Source organism: Phocoena sinus, chromosome 8 (genome assembly GCF_008692025.1).
Source record: "Phocoena sinus isolate mPhoSin1 chromosome 8, mPhoSin1.pri, whole genome shotgun sequence".
In the NCBI taxonomy this organism is placed as follows: Eukaryota; Metazoa; Chordata; class Mammalia; order Artiodactyla; family Phocoenidae; genus Phocoena; species Phocoena sinus.
The window spans coordinates 85,501,115-85,525,989 of record NC_045770.1 but is presented as its reverse complement, the minus strand read 5'-3'; the positions used below and the strand labels follow the sequence as shown (position 1 = coordinate 85,525,989).

Sequence of the window (24,875 nt, the reverse complement as noted above, 5' to 3'; positions counted from 1 at the left end):
GGGATTTCCCTCACTTTGCCAATGTCTGAGTCGGTAATAAACCTTTGAGTCACTTGTGATCATGGCAGGGGTGGTGTGTTTGGACATGCAACGCCTTTAAACAGGAGGGAATGGCAGACTGGTTGTTGAGTGGCCTTATAACAATATTCCAGGAAAAGGCAACTTGAACATGTCTTTATTCCATCACTGCCCCAGAACAGCACCTCAAACTCCTGATCCCACACCCAGACCCTTGCTCAGGCTTTTTCCTGCCAGCCACACCTGCTTCACTCACCAGGTGTTTAGGAGAAGTGGCTTTGAAACCACTGGCTGTTAATCCCTACTCACTTCTAAGCTCTGTGACCTGGAACAAGTTCCTTAGCCTTTCTGTGACTCACTTTCCCCATCCATAAAGTTATGAACACAGTACTCACTCCATTAGGGTTTTGTAAGGGGTGTGAAAAACCCCACTCTAGGTAAAGCTCACAGTACAAGTCTGACACAAAGGAAATACCCAGGTATTTACTCATTTAGAGGTAACTCAATTTCTACTTCCTCCAGAAAAACTTCATACCTATTCCCACTTCAGCTTATCCTTAATCCGACCAGTCTGATTGCATTTCTGTTCAGCACCTTGCTGTTGACCGTGTATCTGTTCTCCATTACTTATGCGTTCACTTTCACCTTCCCAAGTAAGAGATAAAGGTCCATGAAGGAAGGGACAACATTATACCTGGCTCTCCTACTGACTTGCTGTGTCATCTTGCACATAATTTTCTTAGGATTGTGTTTCTTTCCCTGGAATGGCAATTACATGGCATGTGTGCCAACACCTCCCTACCCCAAGGCCTTGGGAGACACTAGTACCCAATAATAATTCTCTTCCCCCGAGCCTGGGTCCAGACTCAGAATCCTTCTTAACACAGTGCTTTGGACAATGTCTAGTAATGTATTCAATAAATATGTATTGAGTACTTACTAGGTACTACTTCCCATTTAGTATTCTGGAGATAAAACTTTGGGCGTCCTGTCGCTGCACTTACGGAACTTGTCACTTAGTGAGGAAGAAAAACAATATGTAAATTCATAAATGAGAAAAGATCAGATAGTGATCAGTACAGTGATGAAAATAAAATAGTGCTGTGTTACTGCCTGGGGAGAAGGCTACTTTAGATTGGGTGTCCAGGGACTTTCTGAAATCCCTGGAGATTTTGATCTGGTAGATTTTGTGTGGGCCCCAGAATATGTGTTGTTAACAAGCAAATGCAGGAAATTTGGGAAAGGCTGACACGGTGAGTAAGAGTGTCAGAAGTCAGAAGACCTAGGTTCACATCCCGTTTCCTACACTTATGCAGTTGTGTGACCCGAGCAAGTTATTGAACTTCTGTGACCCTCAGTTTCCTTATCTGTAAAATTGGAATAATACTACTACTCATCTCAGAAGGTTATATTAGGATTAAAATAGGACAAAAAACAAGATTTAAGATTCCTGGCACATAGTACGTGCTCAATAAAAGGCAGCAATTACTTACAACAATAGGCGCATCTACTCCTAACTATAATCTTCTGTTTGAATTACTCGAAAGACAGACCCAACAAGTACCACTTAGTAGGCAGTTAATATAGCCTCTAAGTTGATTTTTGCCCAATAAAACTCTTCCTCTTGAAAAATAAATTCTCAAAAGACCTTCTTGTGAGCAGGAATGCCAGAGTCCAATGAATATATGTCCTACGGCACTCTGGTTTAGGCAGGTTTCAGGTTTGGAAGGGCTTTGGCCTAATTTCCTCTCCTATCAAAAGGGAGCCTGGCTACTTGCCCTTTCTAATTCAGTGGGCAAGGGGGGGGGGGGTGGGGGGGTGGGGCGGACATATTTCTGAGACCTAAAGGGATGTGAGATTTGCAAAGCGTAAGGCACAAACAGGACACTCGCCTTCTCAGAGCAGCCGGCCCATCCAACTGAAGGGCCCAACAGCAGCAATAAACACGTTCCTGCTCTACTGGCTTCCACTCATTTGGAGAAGGGGGCTGCTCCCTCACGTTGTAAGCTGAGCTGGTACATAAGGAAGAAAAAAAAAGTTGGGCAGGAAGCAGCCTTTTCAACCAGTGAAGAAACCGTTAGAATCCATCCCTTTGCCCTGATGCCAAAGCTCAGCCTGCACCACCCAGCTACACTATCGAGGACACTCAGGCTATCGCAGAGCCCTGGAGGTATTTGTCCCTAGTTTATCAGGGACCTGTGGAAACATTTCTCTAACTGAAGATAAAGGACTCTTCCTCCCCACCCCCATTCTACTTCTAGCTACCTACCAGAGAGTTTCTCTTTTTCTTTCAGTAACACCAGTTCTGAAAAGAAGATATTTTTCAACCTGGACTTGAAGTAACTGGTGGAGAGGCAGGTAAGATGAGTTTTATTCATTCATTCCTTCAATAAATAAGTATTGGGTACTTACTAAGTGCTGGGCTAGGCTCTTGGATTCAATTCCAAGCAGAAGGAGCTTGCAGTCTTTGGGGGAGCTCAACAGAACTTAACAACCACAAAACATAGAATTACCAATTGTGATCCAAACTGGGAGTGAGTAGATAAACAGCAAGGTCCTACTGTATAGCACAGGGAACTATATTCAATATCTTGTAATAACCTATAATGGAAAAGAATCTGAAAAAAAATAACTGAATCACTTTGCTATACACCAGAAACTAACACGGCATTGTAAATCAACTATACTTAAATAAATAAGTAAAAAGAAAAAAAAGGGAAAAAAACAATTTAAAAAAACCTGGGAGTGAGATCATATAATGATGGGTCCTAATCTAGTCATGAGAGGCTGGAGGCTTCCCTGCAGAAGTAACATTTGAGCTGAGAGAGAGTGCGTATAATAATCTTCTAGATTTCGCTCTTGCCCTCCAAGTGGGCGTTTTCAGGGTTAAAAAGATGCCTCAGGGCCAGAAAGAATCGCTGCCATGCCAGTCCTGTTTTGAAGACCAAGTCATGATTCCTTGACCCTGGTGAAGGTTAGGATGGAAATATCTTATTGGAGTGATAGAGAGGCCAGCATAAACCTGCCAGGACCTCCTTCAAGATTCAGCTTTGTAAAAGTTGCCAGATAAAAGATATTTCCAGATGGAGGGCCACGCAGGAAATACAAATGGAAAAGGTTTTAATAGCTCTTCCTTTGCAAGCTACGACCCAAGGCAGCTTTTTGCAATGCGATGGGATGGGAGGCACTGTAGCCTGATACCATAGGAGGAGCTGAACTGGCCCACGAGCATCCTGGGGGCCTTTGGAGAGGGGCTGTGGCCTCAAGGGAGCATTAAAGATGCTCTACTTACATGAGACCCCCTACTCCAGCCATCCCCACCCCAAATGGAACCTGTACCTGCTATACTCTAACCCTTGGCTTCTCAGAGGACAGGGCAGATAGGAATCTATAAGAGCATGAGTCCCTTTAAGGATGTGGCTGTACTTACTAATAACAAGCTGCCCCCTTTTCCCCTGTCCTTGGGGCCTAGTGGGCTCCTGCAAAGAAGGTCATCTAGAAGTCAGGGATCAGTGCTGCTGATGGGGGCATAAGTGAGCAGGAATTGCCATTGGGGACCTGAAGAATGTCTCAGAGCTCACGGGACTGGCTTCACCATACATTGGGGTTGTCAAATTGGTCCATGGATGAACCTGAGAATGTTGTGAGCTCCCTGAAATGAAAGGTAAAATTCTGCACCTTGGACAGCTCTGCACCTAGGGAAATGTCTTTAAATTTTATCTAAAAACTTTTAGATTTTGTGTGTGTGTGTGTGTGTGTGTTAAAAATATACATGGGCATAACACTGGCCATTTTAACCACTCCCCCGTATACAGTTGAGTGGCATTAAGCATATTTATATTGTTGTGCAACTATCACCCACCATCCATCTCCAGGACTTTTTTTTTTTTTTTTTTTTTTTTTTTTTTTGTGGTACGCGGGCCTCTCACCGCTGCGACCTTTCCCGTCGCGGAGCACAGGCTCCGGACGCGCAGGCCCAGCGGCCACGGCCCACGGGCCCAGCCGCTCTGCGGCACGCGGGACCCTCCCGGACCAGGACACGAACCTGCATCCCCCGCATTGGCAGGCGGCCTCCCAACCACTGCGCCACCAGGGAAGCCCAGGACTTTTTTTATTCTTCCCAAACTGAAACACTATATCCATTAAAAAATAATTTCCCCCTCCCCCCAGCCCCTGGCAACCCCCATTCTACTCTCTGTCTCTGTGAATTTGACTACTCTAGGTACTTCCTATGAGTGGAATCATACAGTCTTTGTCCTTTTGTGACTGGCTTGTTTCGCTTAGCATAATGTCCTCAAGTCTCATCCATATTGTAGCACGTGACAGGACTTCTTTTTTAAGGCAGAATAATATTCCATTGTATGCATATTTATTTATTGGGTATATACCCAGAAGTAGAACTGATGACTCATATAGTAATTCTATTTTTAATTTTTTGTGGAACTTGCATGCACCATTTTATATTCCCACCAGCAGAGCACAGAATTTCCAATTTGCCCACATCTTTGCCAACACTTGTTATTTTCTGTTTAGGGGATAACAGCCGTCCTAATGGGTGTGAAGTGGTGCTTCATTGTGGTTTTGTTTTGCATTTCTCTAGTGATTAGTGATGTTGAACATCTTTCTATATGCTTATTGGCCATCTGTATATCCTCTTTTTTTTTAATTAAATTAAATTAAATTTATTTTTCGCTGCATTGGGTCTTCATTGCTGTGTGTGGGTTTTCTCTAGTTGCGGTGAGCGGGGGCTACTCTTTGTTGCGGTGCATGGGCCTCTCATTGCGGTGGCTTCTCTTGCTGTGGAGCACAGGCTCTAGGCATGTGGGCTTCAGTAGTTGTGGCTCATGAGCTCTAGAGTGCAGTCTCAGTAGTTGTGGCGCACGGGCTTAGTTGCTCTGCGGCATGTGGGAACTTCCAGGACCAGGGCTCAAACTTGTGTACCCTGCATTGGCAGGTGGATTCTTAACCACTGTGCCACCAGGGAAACCCCTGTATATCTTCTTTAGAGAAATATCACTCCAAGTCTTTTGCCTACTTTTTTAAAATAAAAACAATTTTTTAGTTCTCTTCCTTGTAGTTTTTTAAAATTTATTTAATTTTGGCTGCGTTGGGTCTTTGTTGCTGCACGCGGGCTTTCTCTAGTTGCGGTGAGTGGGGGCTACTCTTCATTGTGGTGCGCAGGTTTCTCATTGAAGTGGCTTCTCTTGTTGCAGAGCATGGGCTGTAGGCATGCAGGCTTCAGTAGTTGTGGCACACGATCTCAGTAGTGGTGGCTTGTGGGCTCTAGAGAGCAGTCTCAGTAGTTGTGGCGCACGGGCTTAGTTGCTCTGCAGCATGTGGGAACTTCCAGGACCAGGGCTCGAACCTGTGTCCCCTGCATTGGGAGGCGGATTCTTAACCACTGCGCCACCAGGGAAGTCCTTGCCTACTTTTTAATTGGGTTTTTGGGGGTTTTGCTGTTGAATTGCAGGAGTTCTTTAAATATTCTGGATATTAACCTTTTATCAGATATATAATTTGCAAATATTTTCTCCCATTCCATAGGTTGCCTTTTTAATCTCTTGATACTGACCTTTGATGCACACAAGTTTTTAACTTTGATTGCAGTCCAATGTATCTGTTTTTAATTTTGTAGCCTGTGTTTTTAGTGTCATAGTCAAGAAATCATTGCCAAATCCAATGTCATGTAGTTTTTACCCTACATTTTCTTCTAAGAGCTTTATAGTTTCGAGTTGCCAGGTTTTTAAGAAGTTTATGACTGTCAATGCATGGGGCCATCCTCAATACCGATTCTGGGGAGACCCTCAGGTCTTGACGAATGTCAGTGTGAAGCTAGAATTGGGAAATTGATAACATGCATGTGATATCTGAAGCCTTTAATTCAAAAGGAATTATTGAGTATCTCCAAATTTATATCAATACCCTGGGAACTAGTAAAAATGAAAATCATGGCCTCTCTTCTCTAAGAACATAAGTCACTTACAAGGTGGCAAGATGGTATGCACACATAAAATTATGGCACTGCAAGGCAGAGTCTAACGAGCACCTAACCAGGCCCTAGAGCCAAGAGCTGGAAGGAGTTGAGGTCAGGGGACAGAAAAACCTTCAGTGCAAAGATGTGGCTTGAGTGGGGTCCAGGTTGATTTGGAGAGGCAGAGAGGAGTCGGAGGCTTTTGTACTATCTGCAGTAATGACTGCCATTTACCGAGCGCTCACCCTGTGCCAGGCTCTGTGCTCTGCCTGCTGCACACATTATCTCAGCTATGCCTCCTTACCCTATGTTTATCATTGCCTCTAGTTTACCACTGCAAGCACTGAAGCACAGAGATTTGCCTAAGATTAATTATCCAGATAGTAAGTTGTAAAGTGGAGCCTAGAAACCAGGTTTATCTCTATTCTTAACCCCTCTGCTCTTCTAGCACCAAAGTTTTGAAGCACAGACATTCCAGATACAAAGAACAGAATAAGACAGTGTGTAGAAACGGTCATGAGCAGGATGTCTGAGGTCAAAGAGGAGCAGCCTGCCTGGTGGGAAGGTTCAGGCTCTAGGGCTTTGGGATATGAAGTTCATTTGATGGCGTGGGCAGGATCACAGGCACCTTTAATGGAATCATGGGGACTTTGGTCTTGATTTGCTAGAAGGACAGAATCACACATAGAGCTGCAGCTCTAACCTTCCAGTCAACCTCTTTCCTCTATAAAATGAGAACATCGAGGTCCCAAGAGGTTAAGCTACTCGCCAATAATCAGAGGAAACAGGGAGCCATTGCAAATTCTTGAGCAGGGTAGTAACAGTGAAGAAAACAGTATTCCAGATGGGTTAGTCTGGCAGTCAGATACATGACGGGCAGCTGAAGGGAAGCAGAGAAAACTGGCAGGAAGAAGCAAGCAGCTCTTTCCCTCGTTTTGGCTGAAAGCTACCTCCCTCAGCAATTGGTATTTCTAGGAGCGTCACACACAAGACTCCTTTCCGCTGAGGTTTAAGCTTAGGAAGTCAAGTGTCATCAGGAAGGCCAGAATCTTCTTCCCCTGCCAGGCTCAGTGCCCTCAGCTAGACACGAGTGCCAGAAAACACCACTTCCCTGGAAGCAGCCTGGCCTCTCCTCCAATGGAAGGTGTGTTTGGAGTGCAGTGTCTCAGACCAGAGACTCCCCCAACCCTGAAGAGCCAGTGACCAGGACAGGCTCCTGACACCATCTCTTTATGTCGCCTTCCTGATCATGAAGCTAGGCCAGGTGTCTGCAAGCCTAACCCATCTGCCCCGTGGGGGTTGGGGGTTGCCAGAGAAGGTAAGATTAGGCAAGGGTCCCCCAGGCAAGGAGGCTGACCCCACCTGCTTGGGCTGAGCCCTCATTGTGGCAGAACTCCAGTTATCCACCTCTGTGTCAAGAAAGGCCCGCCCTGGTCGACTATCCTCCTCTGAGCTTCTCTTTGCTTAATGAACTCTAATAATAGCTGTCGTCCACTGAGCACTGTGCTAAGCATTTGACATGCACGGCCTCATTTTATTGCTCCCGCCCTGCGATGAAGATATAATTATCCCTATTCTACGCGTGACGGAACTGAGGCTCAGACTGTCAAATAATTTGCCTAAAATCACGTAGCTGAAAGAGCCAGGACTCAAACATAAGCCTGTCTGTCTCCAAAGCCTGTGCCTTTACCCATGTAATTGACTGCATCCTACACATTGGTCCACTGTAGCCACATCTCCTTGTGTGTATGGGGGCCCTGCAGTGGAGACTCAAGCTTCAAAGTGGGGCCTTGTGGCTTCCTGAAAACACCTGTATCTGCGTGTTCCTAGCAGCCAAGAGCTTGATCTCGTTCCCAAACCAAACTCTTAGGTCTGCATCTGAATGGTATCTGGGCCCTTATCATCTCCCAAAAGCGATGCTCAAGGAAGACAAGGGATCTTCAAGTTCCTTCTTAACTTTTACCCAGAGAGCATAATGCAGGCATGCTTTGGCCAAAGGGGAAGGCTACCATTTGTACATTCATTCATTGAATAGTTATTGAGGGCCTACTGTGTGCTAGGCACATTCTAGGTCCTGAGGACACAACTGGAAACAAGTCATAAAGAATTTCTATTCTCATGGAGTTTACATTCTAGCTGGGAAGAAAAGCCAAAACCAAACCCATAAAAAACTACAAATACATATGTAAAGTATAAGTAATGATGACACTAGGAAGAAAAATAAAGCAGGATGAGGAGATGGAGAATGGTGAGAAATGGGGTTTTAAAAGGCTCTTATGAGGGTAAACATTTGAACCTGAGTGAAGTACATGGGAGCCATGGGATGATCTAGAGGAAGAGCATCTCAGACAGAGGGAGGAGCAGGTGCAAAAGCCCTCCAATAGGAGTCGGCTTGGTTTGTTTTAAGGAATAGAGAAAAGGTCAGTGTGGTTCAAGCAGAGAGAGTGAGGGGGTTGTGATGGAAAAGAGTAGTAGGGGCCAGATAGTATAAAGCTTTCTAGGCCACATAAGGGAGCTTGGATCTCAAATGTGCTGTTGCAGGGTCCCAGGCACTGTGGTGTGTCAGCCGGGTGGGGCTGCCTCTGAGCAGCTAAAGAGAGGAAATGGAGCATGTGAGCAAAGGGCCCCGGGACAGCTCTGTGAGTCAGCTAGCTCACCCAGCTCTGATTCCCCCTTGAACACAGAGCAGCAGATAAGTTCAGGTCTGGTACCCAAAGAGAGAACGTGGGGGAGGATTTGATGGGGGCAGAGGTGGAAGAAGGAGCTGTTGACTCCATGTCTCATTTGCCTTGTCCATCAAAGGGGCTCTGAATCACCAATGGTTGTTCAAATATTTTAAAGTTGGAATCTCTCTGTATAAGCAAAATCTTCCACAGAAGCTTACTATGTGCCACTCTCCTTTCCAAGCACCTTATATGTTTCTTTCACAGAATTGTTATAGCAGCTCCATGAGATAGGTACTCTGAATATGCCCACTTTACAGATGCAGAAGCTAAAGTCCAGAGAGGCTGAGCAACATGTCAATAAGTGCAGAGCTGCTACAGTTGGAGCAGGGACGGTGGAGCCCACTAGGGAAGCACTTCAGAACCCCTACTGCTCCAAGGAGCAAGCTGGGAAATCACATTTCAGAGGCTCCTTCTACTAGGACATGGTGTGAGGTTAACTCTGCTAAGACCTAGCTGTGGAGCTGTGACATTTGGGGACAGTTACTTTAGCACTTGATTTTGCCTCTTGTCTTAGTTGTAAAAGGTGATTTAGAAGTTGTTGGAAAGGGGAAAAGCAGATGAATAAAATCAGGGATGTGGCTGAAACAGGCAATGTGGTAGGGAAGCAGTGAAGCTGTCAGCAGCCTACCCAGGACCTAAATGGGCACAATCCTGCATTTCGGTTGAAATATGGGGGCTCCCCAAGCCTGAAGCCTGCTGATGTCTTAGGCACACTTCAGCTCTTTCTACAGCACCCCAGTCGCAGCATTCTTTGCCAGATGTCCTGACTAGCTGGGAGATTGTTGCTACCTAATACGGTGGTGATGACTTCTGAAAGATAGGGTAAGAACAACAGGTATCATTTCTGAGCATATATTATGCACCATCACTGTACAAAGCATTTTTACACACTTTATCCTATTAAATCCTCTTAAAATTCCTGTGAAGTAAGCAGGCATCCCTATGGCCTCACCCTAGTCCCAGCCCTGCTGAGTGTTACTATTGCCTCCATTTGACAAATATAGAAACTGAGGTTCAGAGAGGTGAAGTAACTTCCCCCAAGTCACACAGCTAGTAAACAGCTGAGCTATGCCTTCTGACACCTATGCTCATCTCCTAAACTCGGTTGATAAAGATTTTTGTTTTAGATTTTTGGAGCTCTTTTCTACTGTATAGGAAATCTGCTTTATTTATCACTAAGATCACTAATAGGTCTAACATTCTGAAAACATATCCATCAATATGCCCTGAAATGTTCTGAAATGTGTTTGGAAGCCAGATACTTGTGACCATTGAGTAGTTTAAAGACGTTTGCATGGGAGCTGAAGCCATAATAAAATAAACCTTTATTTTTGTTCCTGTATGTGAATGTCACAACTAACAGGTATATGACACAAGTTGGTTTCTAATGGTTGGAAAAAAATAAAAGAGGTAAATTGTCATTCTTGACATTTTCCCAATGACATTTGCATTTTCCTTTCTATTGGAAGTCCATTTTAACAAAGAAATGTAGCCTTAGTCACTTAAACTGCTCTTCCGGAGAAAACAACTGTAGATGTAATAAGCAAAAAAAGAATAGAAAATGCCAACAGGAAGAAAGTAATCCACCTAGGGTCAGATTCATCATGCCAACTCATTCAGTCTTCCTCTGACATTCACATTCAGGATGGAAAACTTGGAAATTTTCTAAATTTTAGGGTATTTAAGATCTGCAAGGAGTTGGGGGAAGGCAAAAGGAATTAAATTACAATCCCACTGGATAGGGATCAAGTATAGATTTCCCCAACTCTCAAGAACCATTTTACATGTTCAAATTGCCTCATAGTTACTGAGTCCCTCTTCTGCATAAGGCATAAGGTTGCTATGGAAGGATACAATAAGGTCATGATTGCTTTAAAATTAGTCATAATGAAAACACATTTTGAGACTCGATTCTAAATGTTAAACTTAAATTTGAGCAATTTAATTGCCCGTTGAATAGAAATGAAATCCCACCGGTAGGCAGTTATTTCTTACAACTACTGTGTGTGAAATTGAAATCTTAAGATACCATTTCAAATATTCATTTTCTCTAAGGAAGTTCTCCCCAAAGAGTGGTGAGAGATAAGAAACTGACCCAAAGTCATCGGCAGTAATCGCTCTTTCTTTACACATTCGGGTCAAAACAGAAGCATATTATTAAAAGGAAACTTCATCCCCCAAAGTTGGCCGTTTAGAGGTTACCTCCGGAACCCAAGGATATATTTAATATAACAACTAACTTAAGCTCCATGCAAAACTATATAGCAAGGTTGGAAGCAACTTATCAGATTTAATAAAAGCAAGCAGATGCAAACATATCATGTAATCACCAAGGCAGTGAACATTGAAGTGGAAAATGCATATATGTTTTGTATACGAGCACAAGGAGGTGAAGTGAAGGGACCCTCCTCTGTTTGCTTTTAAAAAATGGGACAGTTATTTTAATTTGGGCAGAAAATTCTTATTTTTAACCCCCAGCTCACCTTTAAATTTAATTTCAAACTCTTTTTAAATTCTCCCAACGATAGTCTGCTGTAACACAGAAGCTACCATTTATGAGAGCTTAATACACACCAAATGCTATCCATGTATGTAATCTCATGTCTGTATTTCCCCCAGCTCATTACATGTCTAAGGGCCACACTGCATGCAATCACTCATCCTCACAACAACTAATCAATAGATTCTGGCACCCCCATTGACAGATGAGGATCTTGGGCATTTAAATTCCTGCTGTTTGCCCAGGTTCACAGGTGGGAAATGGTGGGTCGCTGTGCAGGCTGTCTGACTCCAGAGCCACTACCAATACTGCCTCCTGAGGTTAAGTAACTTTCCTAGATAGGCCCCGCTAGCTTATAACTAAGAGCTTAAATCAAATCCAGGCAGTCGGATGCCCAAGTCCTAGCATTTAATCACCACGTTGACTGGTTGTAAATAGGTGAACTGCTCCTCACAGCCTATATATATGTTTATTTTCATTTCCGATTGTAGAGTAGTAGGTTACATGGTTATCACATAATTTAGGCTGACCTAAAAATTCTAGGCATTTTCCCTTTTTAAATTAAAAACAAGGAGCAGAGAAAGCCTTTTCAGAGACTCAAGAAAGCCTTGAGTTGGACCCAAAGCTGCTCTTAAGGCTTCCTTTCACACACACACACACACACACACACACACACACACACACACACACACACCCCGGAGGGGTGGAGATTGGGAGAGATTTTAATTATACCCATAGGGACCCAAGCTTTGGACATGGCGGTAAGGAAAGGAAGGACAAGAGCATGCAAGCAATAGTAAATTCTGGTTTTACGTGTGAGAAGTTACTGAGGATAAGCTCTGAACAGGGAAAACGATGCCTACAGGGATGCACTTCTGATTTCAGCCACCACCTTTCAGGGTGAATTCATCCAGGTCCTTCAGTGCCATCTTTAAAATGGGAATACAATATCCATGACCATGATCCAGACTGCTCATATAAAACTATGGATCCTGAAAGTACTTGGTAGTTTCTTCTTTACAAGACTTGTGACTGGTGTCATGCACAAGTAGGCCTTTAGTAATAATTTCCGAATGCAGTTATTTTCAAGGAATTCTGATGAGGCCCAAGGGACGTGAAGTTTTGCTCTACACAAGAGCAGATTATTAGCCTCCTCCTCTCCCCTTCTGCATTCCTCCCTCTTCCTAGAATTTGCCCTTGAGGTTGGAGGGGAAACCTGAACTCGAAAATCAAGTCTGGCTTCTCTCGCTTTCCCTGACCCAGGGCAAAATAGTCTCTCCCTCATTGGAGAGGCACTCTTCTCTGTGCAGAGTACTATTGGCACTTTACAGGGGCCAGTTTAACCGCAGGAGTCCGATTTTTGAAAGATGCTGAGGGAGGGAATTCCGCCGCCAGCAGATGGAGAGGAGACTGAGATCAGCTTGGTCCCTCCCAACCACGCTCCCTCTGGGATTAGCAGCCCCTGGCACTGCTCAGGCGTACCCAGCCCGTGCGGCCTCTGCTCGCACAGTTCCCGTCGCCTGTCTGGAGCGCGGACGCAGTCACAAGTCCGCACCCAGCAGAGCCGCGCTGTCTGGGGCATCTCCGCGCTCCGTGTCCGCGGACCTGGAACCTCGAACGGGCGCGAACGCCACTCGGAACGCGTGCATCTCTGTATGTGCTTATTTCGCATTCTTGTCTTTTCTTTCTTCCTCGAGCGGCCCGCTGGTTACTTTCAATCTTAGTTTACCAAAAGGGCAACGCCGAAGAGGGGCATCCCTAAAGAATGATTTAGAGGCAGCCCAGCCGCCTCTCCAAGGAGAGGTGTTCACTGAGAGACTCTCCCCGTCCCCGACGCTGGCCCCTTTAAGACGCCAACTCAGTCCTGCTGCGGAGGCTGCTGCGGCGGCGGCTGCTGCGGCAGCGGCGCGGCTGCTGCTGTTTGTATCGCTAATCCCCAGGAGCCCCGTTAAAAAAAAAAAAAGAAAAAAGAAGGGGGGGTGGGTACCGGGCAGCTGTCTCTTTAAATGTGATTTCCTTCTATTGTATTTGAATCGTGATCAGGAAAAAGGAAATGAAACCAGAGACAGAGGGAAGCTGAGCGAAAATAGACCTTCCCGAGTGAGGAGGGAACCGGGGGAGAGAGGCGCGCAGTCCCCTCCCGGCCCCCAGGCCGCCGCCCCCTCCGTGCCCTCGGCGGCTAGCTGCGCGCCGCGACCCGGGCCGAAGGGGCGAGGGGCGAGGGGCGAGGGGCGGCCGGAAGGTCGCGCCCCATTCCCGCGGGCGGCGCGGAGCCGGCGACAGCGCGCGAGCCGAGCCGGACCGGGCGGCGGCGGCGGCGGCGGCGGCGGCGGCGGGACCGGGATGGAAGGTTAAGTCCTGAGCAGCAGCGGCAGCTGCAGCCGCCCGGGGCAGGCTGCGCGCCCCTGTCCCCGCCTCGGCCGCGGCGCGCGGCAGCCCGGTGATTCGCTCTCTCTCTTTGGCGTTTGAAGGGAGTGCGGTGACTGTCCTTGAGCGCGGAGGGGCGAGCTCGCCGCCAGAGCGCCGGAGCAAGAGGAGGCGCAGGAGCGGAGGCGGCGGCGCCCGAGCATCCGAGGGGGTCCGAGCCCCGGCAGCCGGCCAGCCCCGCGCCACAAAGGGAGCGCCCCCGCCGCCTGGCACACCACCTCCCTCCCCAATGTCCTCGGCCATCGAGAGGAAGAGCCTGGACCCGTCTGAGTAAGTGCGGCGCCCCTGCCACCCACGATGTCCACGGCCTCGCGCCCCGGGGCGGCAGGGTGGCGCGGGCGGCCGGCGAGAAGGCTCTAGGTGCGCGCCCGCAGCGTGCCCTTGGTTTCCTCTGCCTTGCGCGGGGCTCCCGCATCCTATCGGGTGACTCCGGGGACACTGTGAGAGGGGCTGGGCGGCGGGCGGCAGGAAGAGGGGGTCGACCCGGCGCCGCTGTGGGCCCCTCCCGGCTACCTGGGACTCTCCCCAAAGCCACTGCGGGCCAGAAAGTTTACACCGGAGCAGGCAGAGGGGGAGGTCGGAGGCGCGCAGGTGCAGTCCCGAGAGCCTTCAGGACTCGATTCTGCTCCTTTCTCCCCTCTCGTTCCTTCTCGGTCCCCTTTCTCCTTGTCCATTTGGTCCTGGAAAGGGGGATATTACAAGTGGAGGCCTCCCGAGTCCCCGACGGCCCCCTTCCCGGTCCGCAGGTGGAGCGGCTGCCCGCAGCGCCAGGGACCGGCGGGTAAGGAGGTGCGAGAATTCACCTCGGAGCTCACTCAGGCCTCCAGAGACTTTAGAGCAGCTAAACACGGAGTTAATCTGGATACACGTCCCCGCCTCTCCCCTCGGGGTCCACCGATGGGGACCACTGAACCTCGAAAGTTAGTGCACCATTTTGCGTATAGGTGAATTTTTTCTGGGGAGCGGAGTCTCACGGCTTTTATCACAGTCTCAAAGGGTTTGGAGTCTGGGAACCGGAGCTCTAATGAACTGCATTTGTTTTCTGAGGCTCTGACTGGTTTGAAGTAACCCCTCTTCCCAATGTTTACCTCCAGCCCATTCCTTAGTGTTAAGATGCGGAGAAAGGGTTGTTTTAAGATATCATTTAGCCGTCAGCGCAAATGCCCTTTTAAGATTCATTAGCTGTCTGGTTTTGAGAACATTTATTCCTTTGAAGTCCCCATCTAATCCTTTGAAGGGATTTGTTACACAGACCAAAGGAGCTGGTTAATGACTTGTCCATTTGTGCTTTTAAGAGGCATTTGTTTTGTTTTGTTTTCTTTTCTTTTTCTGCTTTAAAAGAATTGTGCTTTCCTGATTGAAGTACCTCCTCCTCCCAATTTCAGTCTCCTATGGTGTTTATATACCTGGGTTTTACCCTCAGTTACGAGCATAAAAGCTCAGCGCGTTCTCATAAAACACAGGAAGTACCATGATCTAGTGAGAATATAAACAGCCCTATTCAATCTTGAAGGTTCAGATGCCAGTTCTATAAGGAGTCTGGTTTGTTCTAACAAAAACCCAGCTTCCTTAAATTCTCAGGAGAAAGATAACATTCCTTTTTAAAAGTATATATCTACGAAAACACTGGGTTTAAAGGGTGGTTTGCTCTTTTTTTTTTTTTAACAAACCGAGAATTACAACTTAGCCCTGAGTTTTCAGAGCCTGGGCAAGACCATAGTAATACAATAAGAGAGTGAATTGGATGAATTACCTTTGAAAGGCTCCTAATGCCTTTTCGATCAGTAGAACTCAATCACTAAGCCTTTTATTAGAAGATAAATCTGGAGGTTTCAGTTCCCTGAAGGGAGTGTTTCTCTTTTCAAAGTTTGTGCTTTTTCACTGAGATTGGAAAATTGAAACATCTTTACCTCATAACACAGCAGGCACCTACTGAAGGGTGCTCTTCTCCATCCTTTGCTTCACTATTTGCCCAATGCAGACAAGCTCTCATTGGAGATGGACCAGCTCATTGAGAAATTACTGCAGCACATTTTTTCCCTATCGCTCTTGGAAATTGTTGAGAAATTATCCCAGAAATCCAGGCCGAAGTGTGTTTAGGTATAATATTCAGATAGGCTCTAGGAGAATATAAAATATTAGGGAGTGAATCCCACTCAGTTATTGGCTTGGAACATCCACCAAAGATAATGTGATATTATCATTAATTATAGAAAGATAGAAGCAATATCTTATCCTATCCTTTTCCTATCTCATCTCAGGCCATCACAATAGCTCTTTTGCTTACCATTTCTACTGCGAACCACTATTCTACCAGAAGCTTCATTGTGTACATACTTGGGTCAGTGGAGCTGAGGTCAGTCTGATCAGCATCTCCAAATTACACACAGAAATTTGCCAAGGCATATGCAAATGAAACATTTAGACAGAAAGACAGCCAGAATTCACACAGAGATTTCCTCTACTGGGCCACCAGTGGCCCCTACCGCCTCCCTGTGAGTAACAAGAGCAGTTCATTTTAATTCCAGGCAGTTTTGCACCAGCTAAGTGCAAATTCTCTTCTTTCACAGTTGGTTGGCAGGCTCAGCATCAGGGCATCCAGCAGTGTTGAGGTTCCATGAGCGTTTCTGAAAGCCTAAAGTAAGACCATGGGCTGTGGAAAGGGAAGAGATGCGATTCTGAGGTGATGCATGTGAAAATGCTGGTGTTTTATTTTTCAGGAGGGTGAATGGAAGTCTTTATGTATAACCCGTGGAAACAAAGAAAAGCAAGCCAGGCTTCAGTGAATTCTTAAAACTATTCAAAGTCTTGAGTTCTTAGGAGGAAACTGGTTTGGGTTTTACATTTCCCTGTTCTAAAAGGAGATCATCTCACAAAGGACCCTCATACTTGATCTACAAAGTGTGGGCTCGGTTTCAGTAGCCCTAAATATTCACAGGGAGGTATGCACATTACAGACAGAGTCACCTGAAGCTGTCAGAGTGTGTTATCAACACTGGTTCCCTGAGCCTTGTCATCCCTAGGTGTAAAGGACGCTGAGTGCTGTGGGCACAGGCCAATCAGGACACAAGGTCACTTGGTAAGTTAGCGTCAGCTGGAAATAGGAGACACAGATTTATACCCTCAAAGTACCAAGGGGGAAACTCCCTTTGGGAATTTCACAGTTGGAGGCAGTTCCATTTTTCAAAACATAATAGAATTTTGAAAAATAGATTTGTGTTTGAGTGAGGTTCAAGAAAGCACTTGTTAATTGTCACAGATCAACAGGTATACTGTTTTTCCTGTGTCCCATCTGGTGAGAGAATCATTTCTCCCACTCCCTTTATTTTCTTTTGGCAAATAAAGTTATTTCTTTTAAAATGTAAAACAGAAGTATTCAGATTCCAGTGAAGCAAAGTGAACTGGAGACACCGTATGACATTGTAGTGAAAGAACACACATCACAGGCTCACTCTTAACAATTGCCTGGGTGGAGATTTCAGAGTCTGTTTAATTGCCTTCCACTCTCTCGAAAATAATTATTGCCCCTCTCCCCATTTTCTTTCCTAAATCAACTTCATCCGCATCAGTTTTGCTGCTGTAAAAATGTTGACGTGCAGAAAGTTCTGTTTGACGTCCTTTATAAGTTTAACAGTGGCCTTAATTAACACCTGAGATTTTTCTCCAAGGATTCATTCAGTAAGAAGGATGGGATGCGGAATTTCTATTAAAAGATAATAATAATGAGAATTTCTATTATATCCTGATGGAATTTTTATCTTGGAAAGAGAAAGCAACCTAAAATAACTTGGGGTCCCTTTCTTCTTTTTCCTTCCTCACCTATGCTTTTGTGCAGTTGGGAAGGGTTTGAGGCAGGATGGCACGGAGATTCAAAAGGGAATTTGCAGATTCTTAGCCCTCTAGGAAGTCACTGTCCTGGCAGCAAGCAACTCTTATAGTCCTGGGTGCCTCCTCTGGGTTTGGGCAGTGCCCTTGGGTCCTGGGTATGTGAGGAGGAAAGAGGAGAGGTGTGGAGATGGAGTAGAAGGGAGATAAAGAAGAGAGACCACAGGTGCCGAGAAAGTGGGGCTGGACTGTGGGTAGGGGTGCAGTACCACCTGCAGTTGCCTTGGTGCCTCTTGGTGCCCTGCACTTGCTTCTTCCGGGATCTAGGGTGTAGGGTCTAGCTCTCTCCTGTCCTAACCCAAGGCTGGCAGGGTCTCTCTGCAGTCTGCCCTAGGTATAAGCTGTCCCCTCCTTTCTCCTATGTCACCTACAGACAATTGAATGAGGTTTCCTTTTGGGCACAGCATGACTCCTGACCCCTCTCCCGTGCTTGTCTCCCCAAGATGAGGTCATCCCTAATGCTTGGCCTTCTTTCCAGGGAGCCAGTGGATGAGGTGCTGCAGATCCCCCCATCCCTGCTGACATGTGGAGGCTGCCAGCAGAACATCGGGGACCGCTACTTCCTGAAGGCCATCGACCAGTACTGGCACGAGGACTGCCTCAGCTGTGACCTCTGCGGGTGCCGGCTGGGCGAGGTGGGCCGGCGCCTCTACTACAAGCTGGGCAGGAAGCTCTGCCGCAGAGACTATCTCAGGTACTGTCCTCGCTGCCCTCCTGGGGCTGTGGGTCTGTCTCCCCCAGTGCCTGCCTTTTGCCCCAGTGAGGTCAGGCTGGGTCTCAGCTGCCCGATGCAGGGAAGCAGTCGGCCTTTCTTCCTGTTCGAGAAGCATGTTCTCAGGGATACATTCCTGCATGGTCAAATTCTAATATTTTAAAGGCAAGAGAGTGATGAACACAGAATTCAGAATAGCGGTTCCCTCTGTGGGGCAGAAAAGGGGAGAAGGTTGGGGAGAAGGCACAGGACGTGCCAAAGGAACTGGGAGCTTTGTAGTTTCTAAGTTTGAGTGTGGGCTCCTAGGAGCTCATTTAATGCTTCAAAATATACCTATAGGTTCCAAATAGTCTTTTGTAAGATTCCAATATTATGTGATGAGAAATTTAAAAATAGAAAGCATGATCTCGCCACGGCATTCCAAGGATTTGACGGTCACAGCAGGAAGGCCCTGAAGTCAGCTGTAGGTTTGAGCCCCGGCACCACTGCTTTCTAGCTCTGTGACCTTGGACAAGTTACGTAACCTTCCTAAGCCTCGATTTCCTCATCTGTAAAATGGGGATAACAGCGATACCTACTTCCAGGAAGGGGTGGGAATTAGATGGGGTGATACATGTAAAGTGCTGGGCTTGGTGCATGAGTATGAGGATGAAATAGATGTTAGCTGCTCATGACATTTATCATTAGAGTCTTTTCCGATCTAATGAACAAAGAAATGGAAGAATGGAAAGGCAAAATAGGAACTATAGAACACCCAGTGAGACAGGCACTGAGGCCATCTTGGATGCTCTGGGTCATGAGTTTGGCTATGTGAATTTTCCAGCACTCAGATGAGTGCCTTTGCCCGGAATGTTCTAGCATTTCCAGTTTCATATTAGCTGCTGCAGAGGTAACTCTGTGCCCTCTGCTGTCAAATCTGCTTAACTGTGTAGCTGTCAGATTTTTGCCATCTTCCTGTGGCAGAGGGTCTGTGGAGCATGGAGCCCTAATACATTAGAACCACCCAAACCAGGGAAGCTTGTTTAGACTCCAGCGCCCTTGGCTGCCAGGCCAGCTCTTTCTCCCAAACCTGCCCTCAGAGCATTTTACATTAAAAAAAAAAAAAAAAAATGCAGGCAATTCCATGGTGAAGGAAGCTTATCTGTTCACCCAGAGACTGACAGAGTAAGCTCCCCACCCCCAAATTTCCTGATAAAGTCCTTGCAAATTTGGTGGTTCAGAGAAAAGAAGGCAGGTTTCCAAGGATCATGATTTTAATTTTGGTCAATTTTTTATTAAGTAACAAGAAAACAGAACTGGGATAAATAGAGACCTGGTTCTGCTCGCTCTCAGTTTGCCAAGACACTGCAGAAAGCAGACGGGTAAATGATTCCCATTGGGCCCCCTGACTACATCCCTGTCAAATCATTTGAATCTTATTAAATGAAGTACAGATTGAGTAAGGTCAAAAGAGCCCGGGCTTCTCCCTATTTCTGCGGTTTTTATATAACATTCAAGAATAAACCCCGTGCTGCCCGGGCTTGTTAATCTCTTGCATTTTTAAAACGGAGAGAAAAAAAACAGTCTGGGAGAACCCCGTGTTAATTAACCTGTGTCTCGGTGACATGAAATAATTCTTCTCCCTGTTACATTCCTAGGCAACATGTTAATTAACTCTGTGTTAGTGCAAGCGTTTCCAGCCATCCTTTCATATTTATATTATTGTTATTAAAATGGGCAGGAGGGAGCTTCAGACATGACATCTCTTGACGGAGGAGAAAAATCATTTCTTGCTGCAGGCATGGCCCTTTAGCCATGGACTTGTTTGCTTGCATTCTTGACATATCTGGCAGTGTCTTTGCAAAAGGCAAGTTGGAGGAGTGAGGAAATGGGTTCTATGATGGGGTTCAGTCCTTCTCCCCCTGCCCACCCACCCCTGCCCCAGGAGAACTTCTCCCCCTGAGGGTTTCCAGTGTTTGACTTGCCTGTTACAGTCCCTTTCAGACATTTAGCCTCAAATATTCATGAGACCCCCATGCAGAACCTAAATAAACCCTGTGCTCTTATGTTGTTTTCTTGGGAACCGAAGAGTAACTGTTAATATCAGTGCCCAGCCCAGATCCCCCCTTGGATCGCTTTTTACCAGTTTTTGTGTGCAGTGCCTCCCCACCCCTAAGTGTTTTACTTTCAACAGCCAGCACCTGTGTCTGTTAAAGCCAGAAGTGTGCCCACTGCCCACCTCCCCCCCATGCCCAACAGACCTGGTCCAGTGGCTGGCACTGTCGGAGACCAAAGTCCTGCAATCTTGCCGGGAGCCAGGGCCGCTTGGAGACATAACTTACACCCCAGAGTCCCCGTGTAGTCAGGCTGAAGCTCCCCTCGAGTGTGCAACTTTGCTTGCCTTGCACCCCTTCTGTCCGGCTTCCCTTGCCACCTTACCTGTTTTCCCTGATGACACATCCTTAACAAATCCTGGTCTCAGGGTCTATTTCTGGGATATCCAGCCTAAGGCACCAATTCTTGGTGCCAGAGGTGAACGCCCAAGTTAGATGTCAAGTCCTGGCTATTTTCACCATTAGTGAAGTCCCAGCAAACCAGAGCTTGCAAGGGCCTGCAGAGGCCTTCTCTTCCAGTTCTCTTGCATTATAGCTTAAGACACAGAAGCCAGGGCAGAGGGTGTCATTGGCTCTGGGGCACCCGGCTAGTTAGAGGTGATGCTGGGACCTGAACTTGTCTCCCAAATACAAGTCCTTCATCCTTCCCTTCATTAGCTGCCTGACGTGTGTTGTAATTTACCCCCAACTTCCCTTTAATAAACGCTCTCCTTCCGTAAGGGTCACACCCCCCAGGTGGTTGGCTTCATTCCACACACACTGTTTTGTAAGTCACTTGGACCCAAACTCAACTTACTGAACAATCAGGAAATCAGAACTGTCTTTCCACTCTGTGACCTCCAGGGTGGCAGTTCCCTACAGCTCCACCATCTGCTGCCTTGGGATAAAATGTTCTCCCCCAGTAATGAGTTTGCTCCCGGGTGGTGCCTTGAAAACACTCAGAGCTCTTCAAATGGAAAGCGGGATTCGGAGGGAAATTAGCTGGCCTGGCTGTAACCATGAGTTCTCTACCCACAGACCACGTCTTCCTGGTTCCATTAATTTTGTTCATGTGTTTCAAAATTTGTCAACTGCCCTCATCTCCCCTAGAACCTCTCAGAACGTACCAGTTGATTCTCTGCTCTTCTGAAGTTAGTAAGAACTTCCAAGAAGAACAGGCATTCACCTAAAACCACCCTGAAGGCTTTCCGTGGAAAGGACCTGCTGACATGCCATGTAATCAGGCATGTGGGAAAATGACTTCTGGCAGCAAGACTGGCCCTGTTGGAATACCCCCAAGATGTGTTAAAACCCAGCCAGCGCTGGCTTTGCCCTTGAACGCTGGTGCTTTGACATGCTGCGTCCATCCTTTAACAGCCGGGTGAGGGGCATGCTATGATCACTGCCAAGCTCAGAGGAATCAGAGGTCTCACCAGGGTCACTCAGGTACTCAGGGCTAGTGCTGGCTGAACCCAAGTCTTCTGATTCCAGTGCTTGTGTTATCCCACTCTTGCGGGCTGATTCTCAAGCTTCAGCCTGCATCAGAATCACCTGGCTGTGCTCAGGACCACACAGACGGCTGGGCCTCACCCGCAGAGCTTCTCAATCAGGAGGGCCTGAGTGAACATTTCTAACAAGTTCCCGGGTGATGCAAATTCGGCTGGTCCCAGGACCACACTTTGAGGACCACTGCACTAGGCTCCACCATATTGCGTCTCCCACTTCGGCACTACATGTTGCTTAATATAAGTAACCTGTCAGCTGAGACTTAGGAGAGTCTTGATTTCAATGTCAGAAGAGACGTTTCTCCAGAGACTCATGCCATTGGGGCAGCGAGGATCTCGAATTAAGATCTTCCATTCTATGTGGAGAAATGCTGCCCATCCTCCAGATGTCCGAGGCACAATTAACTATACCGCGTGTTTTCGGTTCAACTCCCTCTGTCTCCCAGAAGCTGGGGTCCCAGCAAACAATCATGTGGAGATGGCCTTGGTACCTTTGAAGGAATTCAAGACCAACTCTCCGCATGGGTGGAATTAGTGGCTGTTGATGTGATAGAATTTGGGAGCCTCAGAAAGATGCCCATTTCGTTGCATTCCTGGTCAGTTTCCTCTCAAAGGGGCCTCTGGGGTTTACTCCTGGCCCCTCTTCTAAAATGAAAGTTCCCCTGGGAAGAGACACACAACCCATGCCTAACCTCTGAAATCACTTCAGCTGAGAGTCTTTTCCACAGAGGTGGGGCCCGGGGCAACCTGGAGGTGTGGAGGGTGGTGGCTGCAGGCAGGGAGAGAGCTCAGAAAAGGGACGAGTTATGCCAAACACAAATGCCACAGATACGGTCTCATCCCAGAGGACCCACTTCTAGGAAGCACTGCGAACGAGTCAGCCATCGATCTGGACCCAGCTCTTCCTCGCTGGGACGTCTTGGGAATCCAGCCTACAGCATGGAACCCATCCTCAGGCCCTTTCTTCCAGTATTATCTGTGCCACTGTCTCTTTAGCTCTTCTCTCTGTTTTCTCCCCAGGCTCTTTGGCCAGGACGGCCTCTGCGCATCCTGTGACAGGCGGATCCGTGCCTACGAGATGACGATGCGGGTGAGGGACAAAGTGTATCACCTGGAATGTTTCAAATGTGCCGCCTGTCAGAAGCATTTCTGTGTGGGTGACAGATACCTCCTCATCAACTCCGATATAGTGTGTGAACAGGACATCTATGAGTGGACTAAGGTCAATGGGATGATATAGGCCAGATGCCCCAGCATCTCTGGAGAGGTGTTTCACTGAAGTCACTGTCTCCGTGGGGTCTTCACTCTTAGGCTTTTGGGGGATTTGAGGGTGGGCTGAGACATTTCTTAGGGGATGAAAGACCCTAATTGGGGATGAAAGACCCTAATTGGACACCAAGAACCAATACACAGCATCCAAGTGACATAATGCAAGGGGGCAAAACTTAAACGTGACAAAATGACTGGCCTTGAGGGAGAATTTATGGACAATGGCCACAGCCTGTGGGTAATAACTGACATGATTAGTGAGGGAGAGAGTGTTCTGTGCCGTCATGATGGAACTTCCCATCTACAGATGGGGACTTGTTCTGCCCAGACTTGTTATGTCTTTAACCCTTGAAAACTAGAGATGTGCAATTGATTTCTTTTCTTCCCGGCTTTTATGAGAACCCTGTTCCAACCACTGTCCTCCACAAGAGGGAAGGACAGAGAGAAGAGTGGCCATCCTTTTCTTCTTGGCCACTTTCCCAAGGCCTTAAGCTTTGGACCCAAGGGACACTGCATGGAGACAACATTTCAGTTGAGAATGAAAACTGCAACTTTTAACCAAACAATTCTTTAAAGCAATGCTGATGGATCACTGTTTTTAGACACCTTAGTTTTGAAGTGAGGAGTTCTACAGATTGTTTCTATACAAATGTAAATCTAAAAAAAAAAAGTTGTTCACCTATTTTATTATCTTAGATTATATCAAAGTATTTGTTGTGTGTAGTTTAAAAAAACTCTGAGGACAATAAAAATGACTGACTAAAATACAGTGTTGTTTACCTGGTAATGACTTACAATTTGGGATGGCAGGAAAAAAAATGGCTTTTTATATTGTAAAGGAGAAGTAAATAAGCAATTTACTTTTAGGTCAAATAAAAACAAGTTTATGGCTAGGGTTTATATGAGGCAGGCACGTTTCTATATTACTAGCAATTAGTATCTAACGGGTCATCATGTAGCTCAGAGGGATGTAGAATAATTAGATTGCTATTGTAAAACCTGCATTTTACTTCAGCATTGTATAGAGTGAACAGAAGGCAAGATCTTTGCCTTTGGGAAACCTGTAACCTAGGAAGGACACAAATACATAAAACAGATTCCCTTGGGAGAGAAGGTAATTACCTAGTTTGAAATGTGGCAAAGATGCTGAGCTTGACACTTCGATTTTCCAAGAGTGTGTCTCAGGGTATTTTATGACAAGTGGTTAAGAGAACTTTACCTTGAGGATTTAAAGCAGGCACCTTGTCTGTGCGGTTGCCTTTCACCGCATCCAGGCAGCCATGAACTGACTCAGAGCGCCACCTGCTGGTCATCACCTCTCAGCTCACTAGTTCAAGAACGTCCCAATGAAAGACTAACGGGAGATGTATTTCAATTGTTACATTAAAATGTTGGCAAGTACCAAGAAGTCTTAATGTGTTTAATTATCAAGACATCAGAAACATGCATCTAGTGCTACAATTAATTAACTGTGATATTCCTTTAAAAAGTTCATCACTAGGGTTTGCTTGGTTTTTTTCTTCTTCTGGAGAAATAATTAAGTGATGGCTCTCTTGGTCTGTAAAATACTAAAAGTGGTTGGGAAGTTTGACTGCTTAGGGTGGCCTATTTAAAACAAATCTAGTTATACTGAATTTCAACTAGGTGTTGGTAAGGGACTTCCAGTGAGGGGATATTTGTTCTAAATCAACAAAGGGAAGTGGTTCTCCGATTGTGGTCCATGAACCAGCAATATCAGCATCACTTGAGAACTTATTAAAAATGAAGATTCATGGGCTCCATCCCAGACA

General features: G+C 46.4%; 1 protein-coding gene across 3 annotated transcripts; it reads left to right on the top strand.

Annotated features, from left to right (window-relative positions):
- The first annotated feature begins 2,316 nt into the window (after window positions 1-2,316).
- On the top strand, window positions 2,317-24,486 carry LMO2 (LIM domain only 2). Of its 3 annotated transcripts, none has more exons than XM_032641653.1 (4): window positions 2,317-2,376; window positions 13,687-13,912; window positions 18,006-18,221; window positions 22,837-24,486. In XM_032641653.1, exons 2-4 carry the CDS (start codon window positions 13,872-13,874, stop codon window positions 23,054-23,056), a joined length of 477 nt encoding a protein of 158 aa, XP_032497544.1. In that variant the 5' UTR covers window positions 2,317-2,376; window positions 13,687-13,871; the 3' UTR covers window positions 23,057-24,486. The 3 variants fall into 3 exon arrangements, with proteins under 3 accessions (XP_032497544.1, XP_032497543.1, XP_032497541.1); XM_032641652.1 differs by lacking the exon at window positions 2,317-2,376 and adding an exon at window positions 12,632-12,868; XM_032641650.1 differs by lacking the exon at window positions 2,317-2,376 and adding an exon at window positions 13,324-13,565.
- Window positions 24,487-24,875: the final 389 nt, after the last annotated feature.

Bases quoted from the DNA above. Each gene is read 5' to 3' on its own strand.
- LMO2 (XM_032641650.1), top strand. The intron at 13,913-18,005 runs GTAAGTGCGGCG...CCTTCTTTCCAG, and splicing joins AAGAGCCTGGACCCGTCTGA to GGAGCCAGTGGATGAGGTGC. The intron at 18,222-22,836 runs GTACTGTCCTCG...TTTTCTCCCCAG, and splicing joins TGCCGCAGAGACTATCTCAG to GCTCTTTGGCCAGGACGGCC.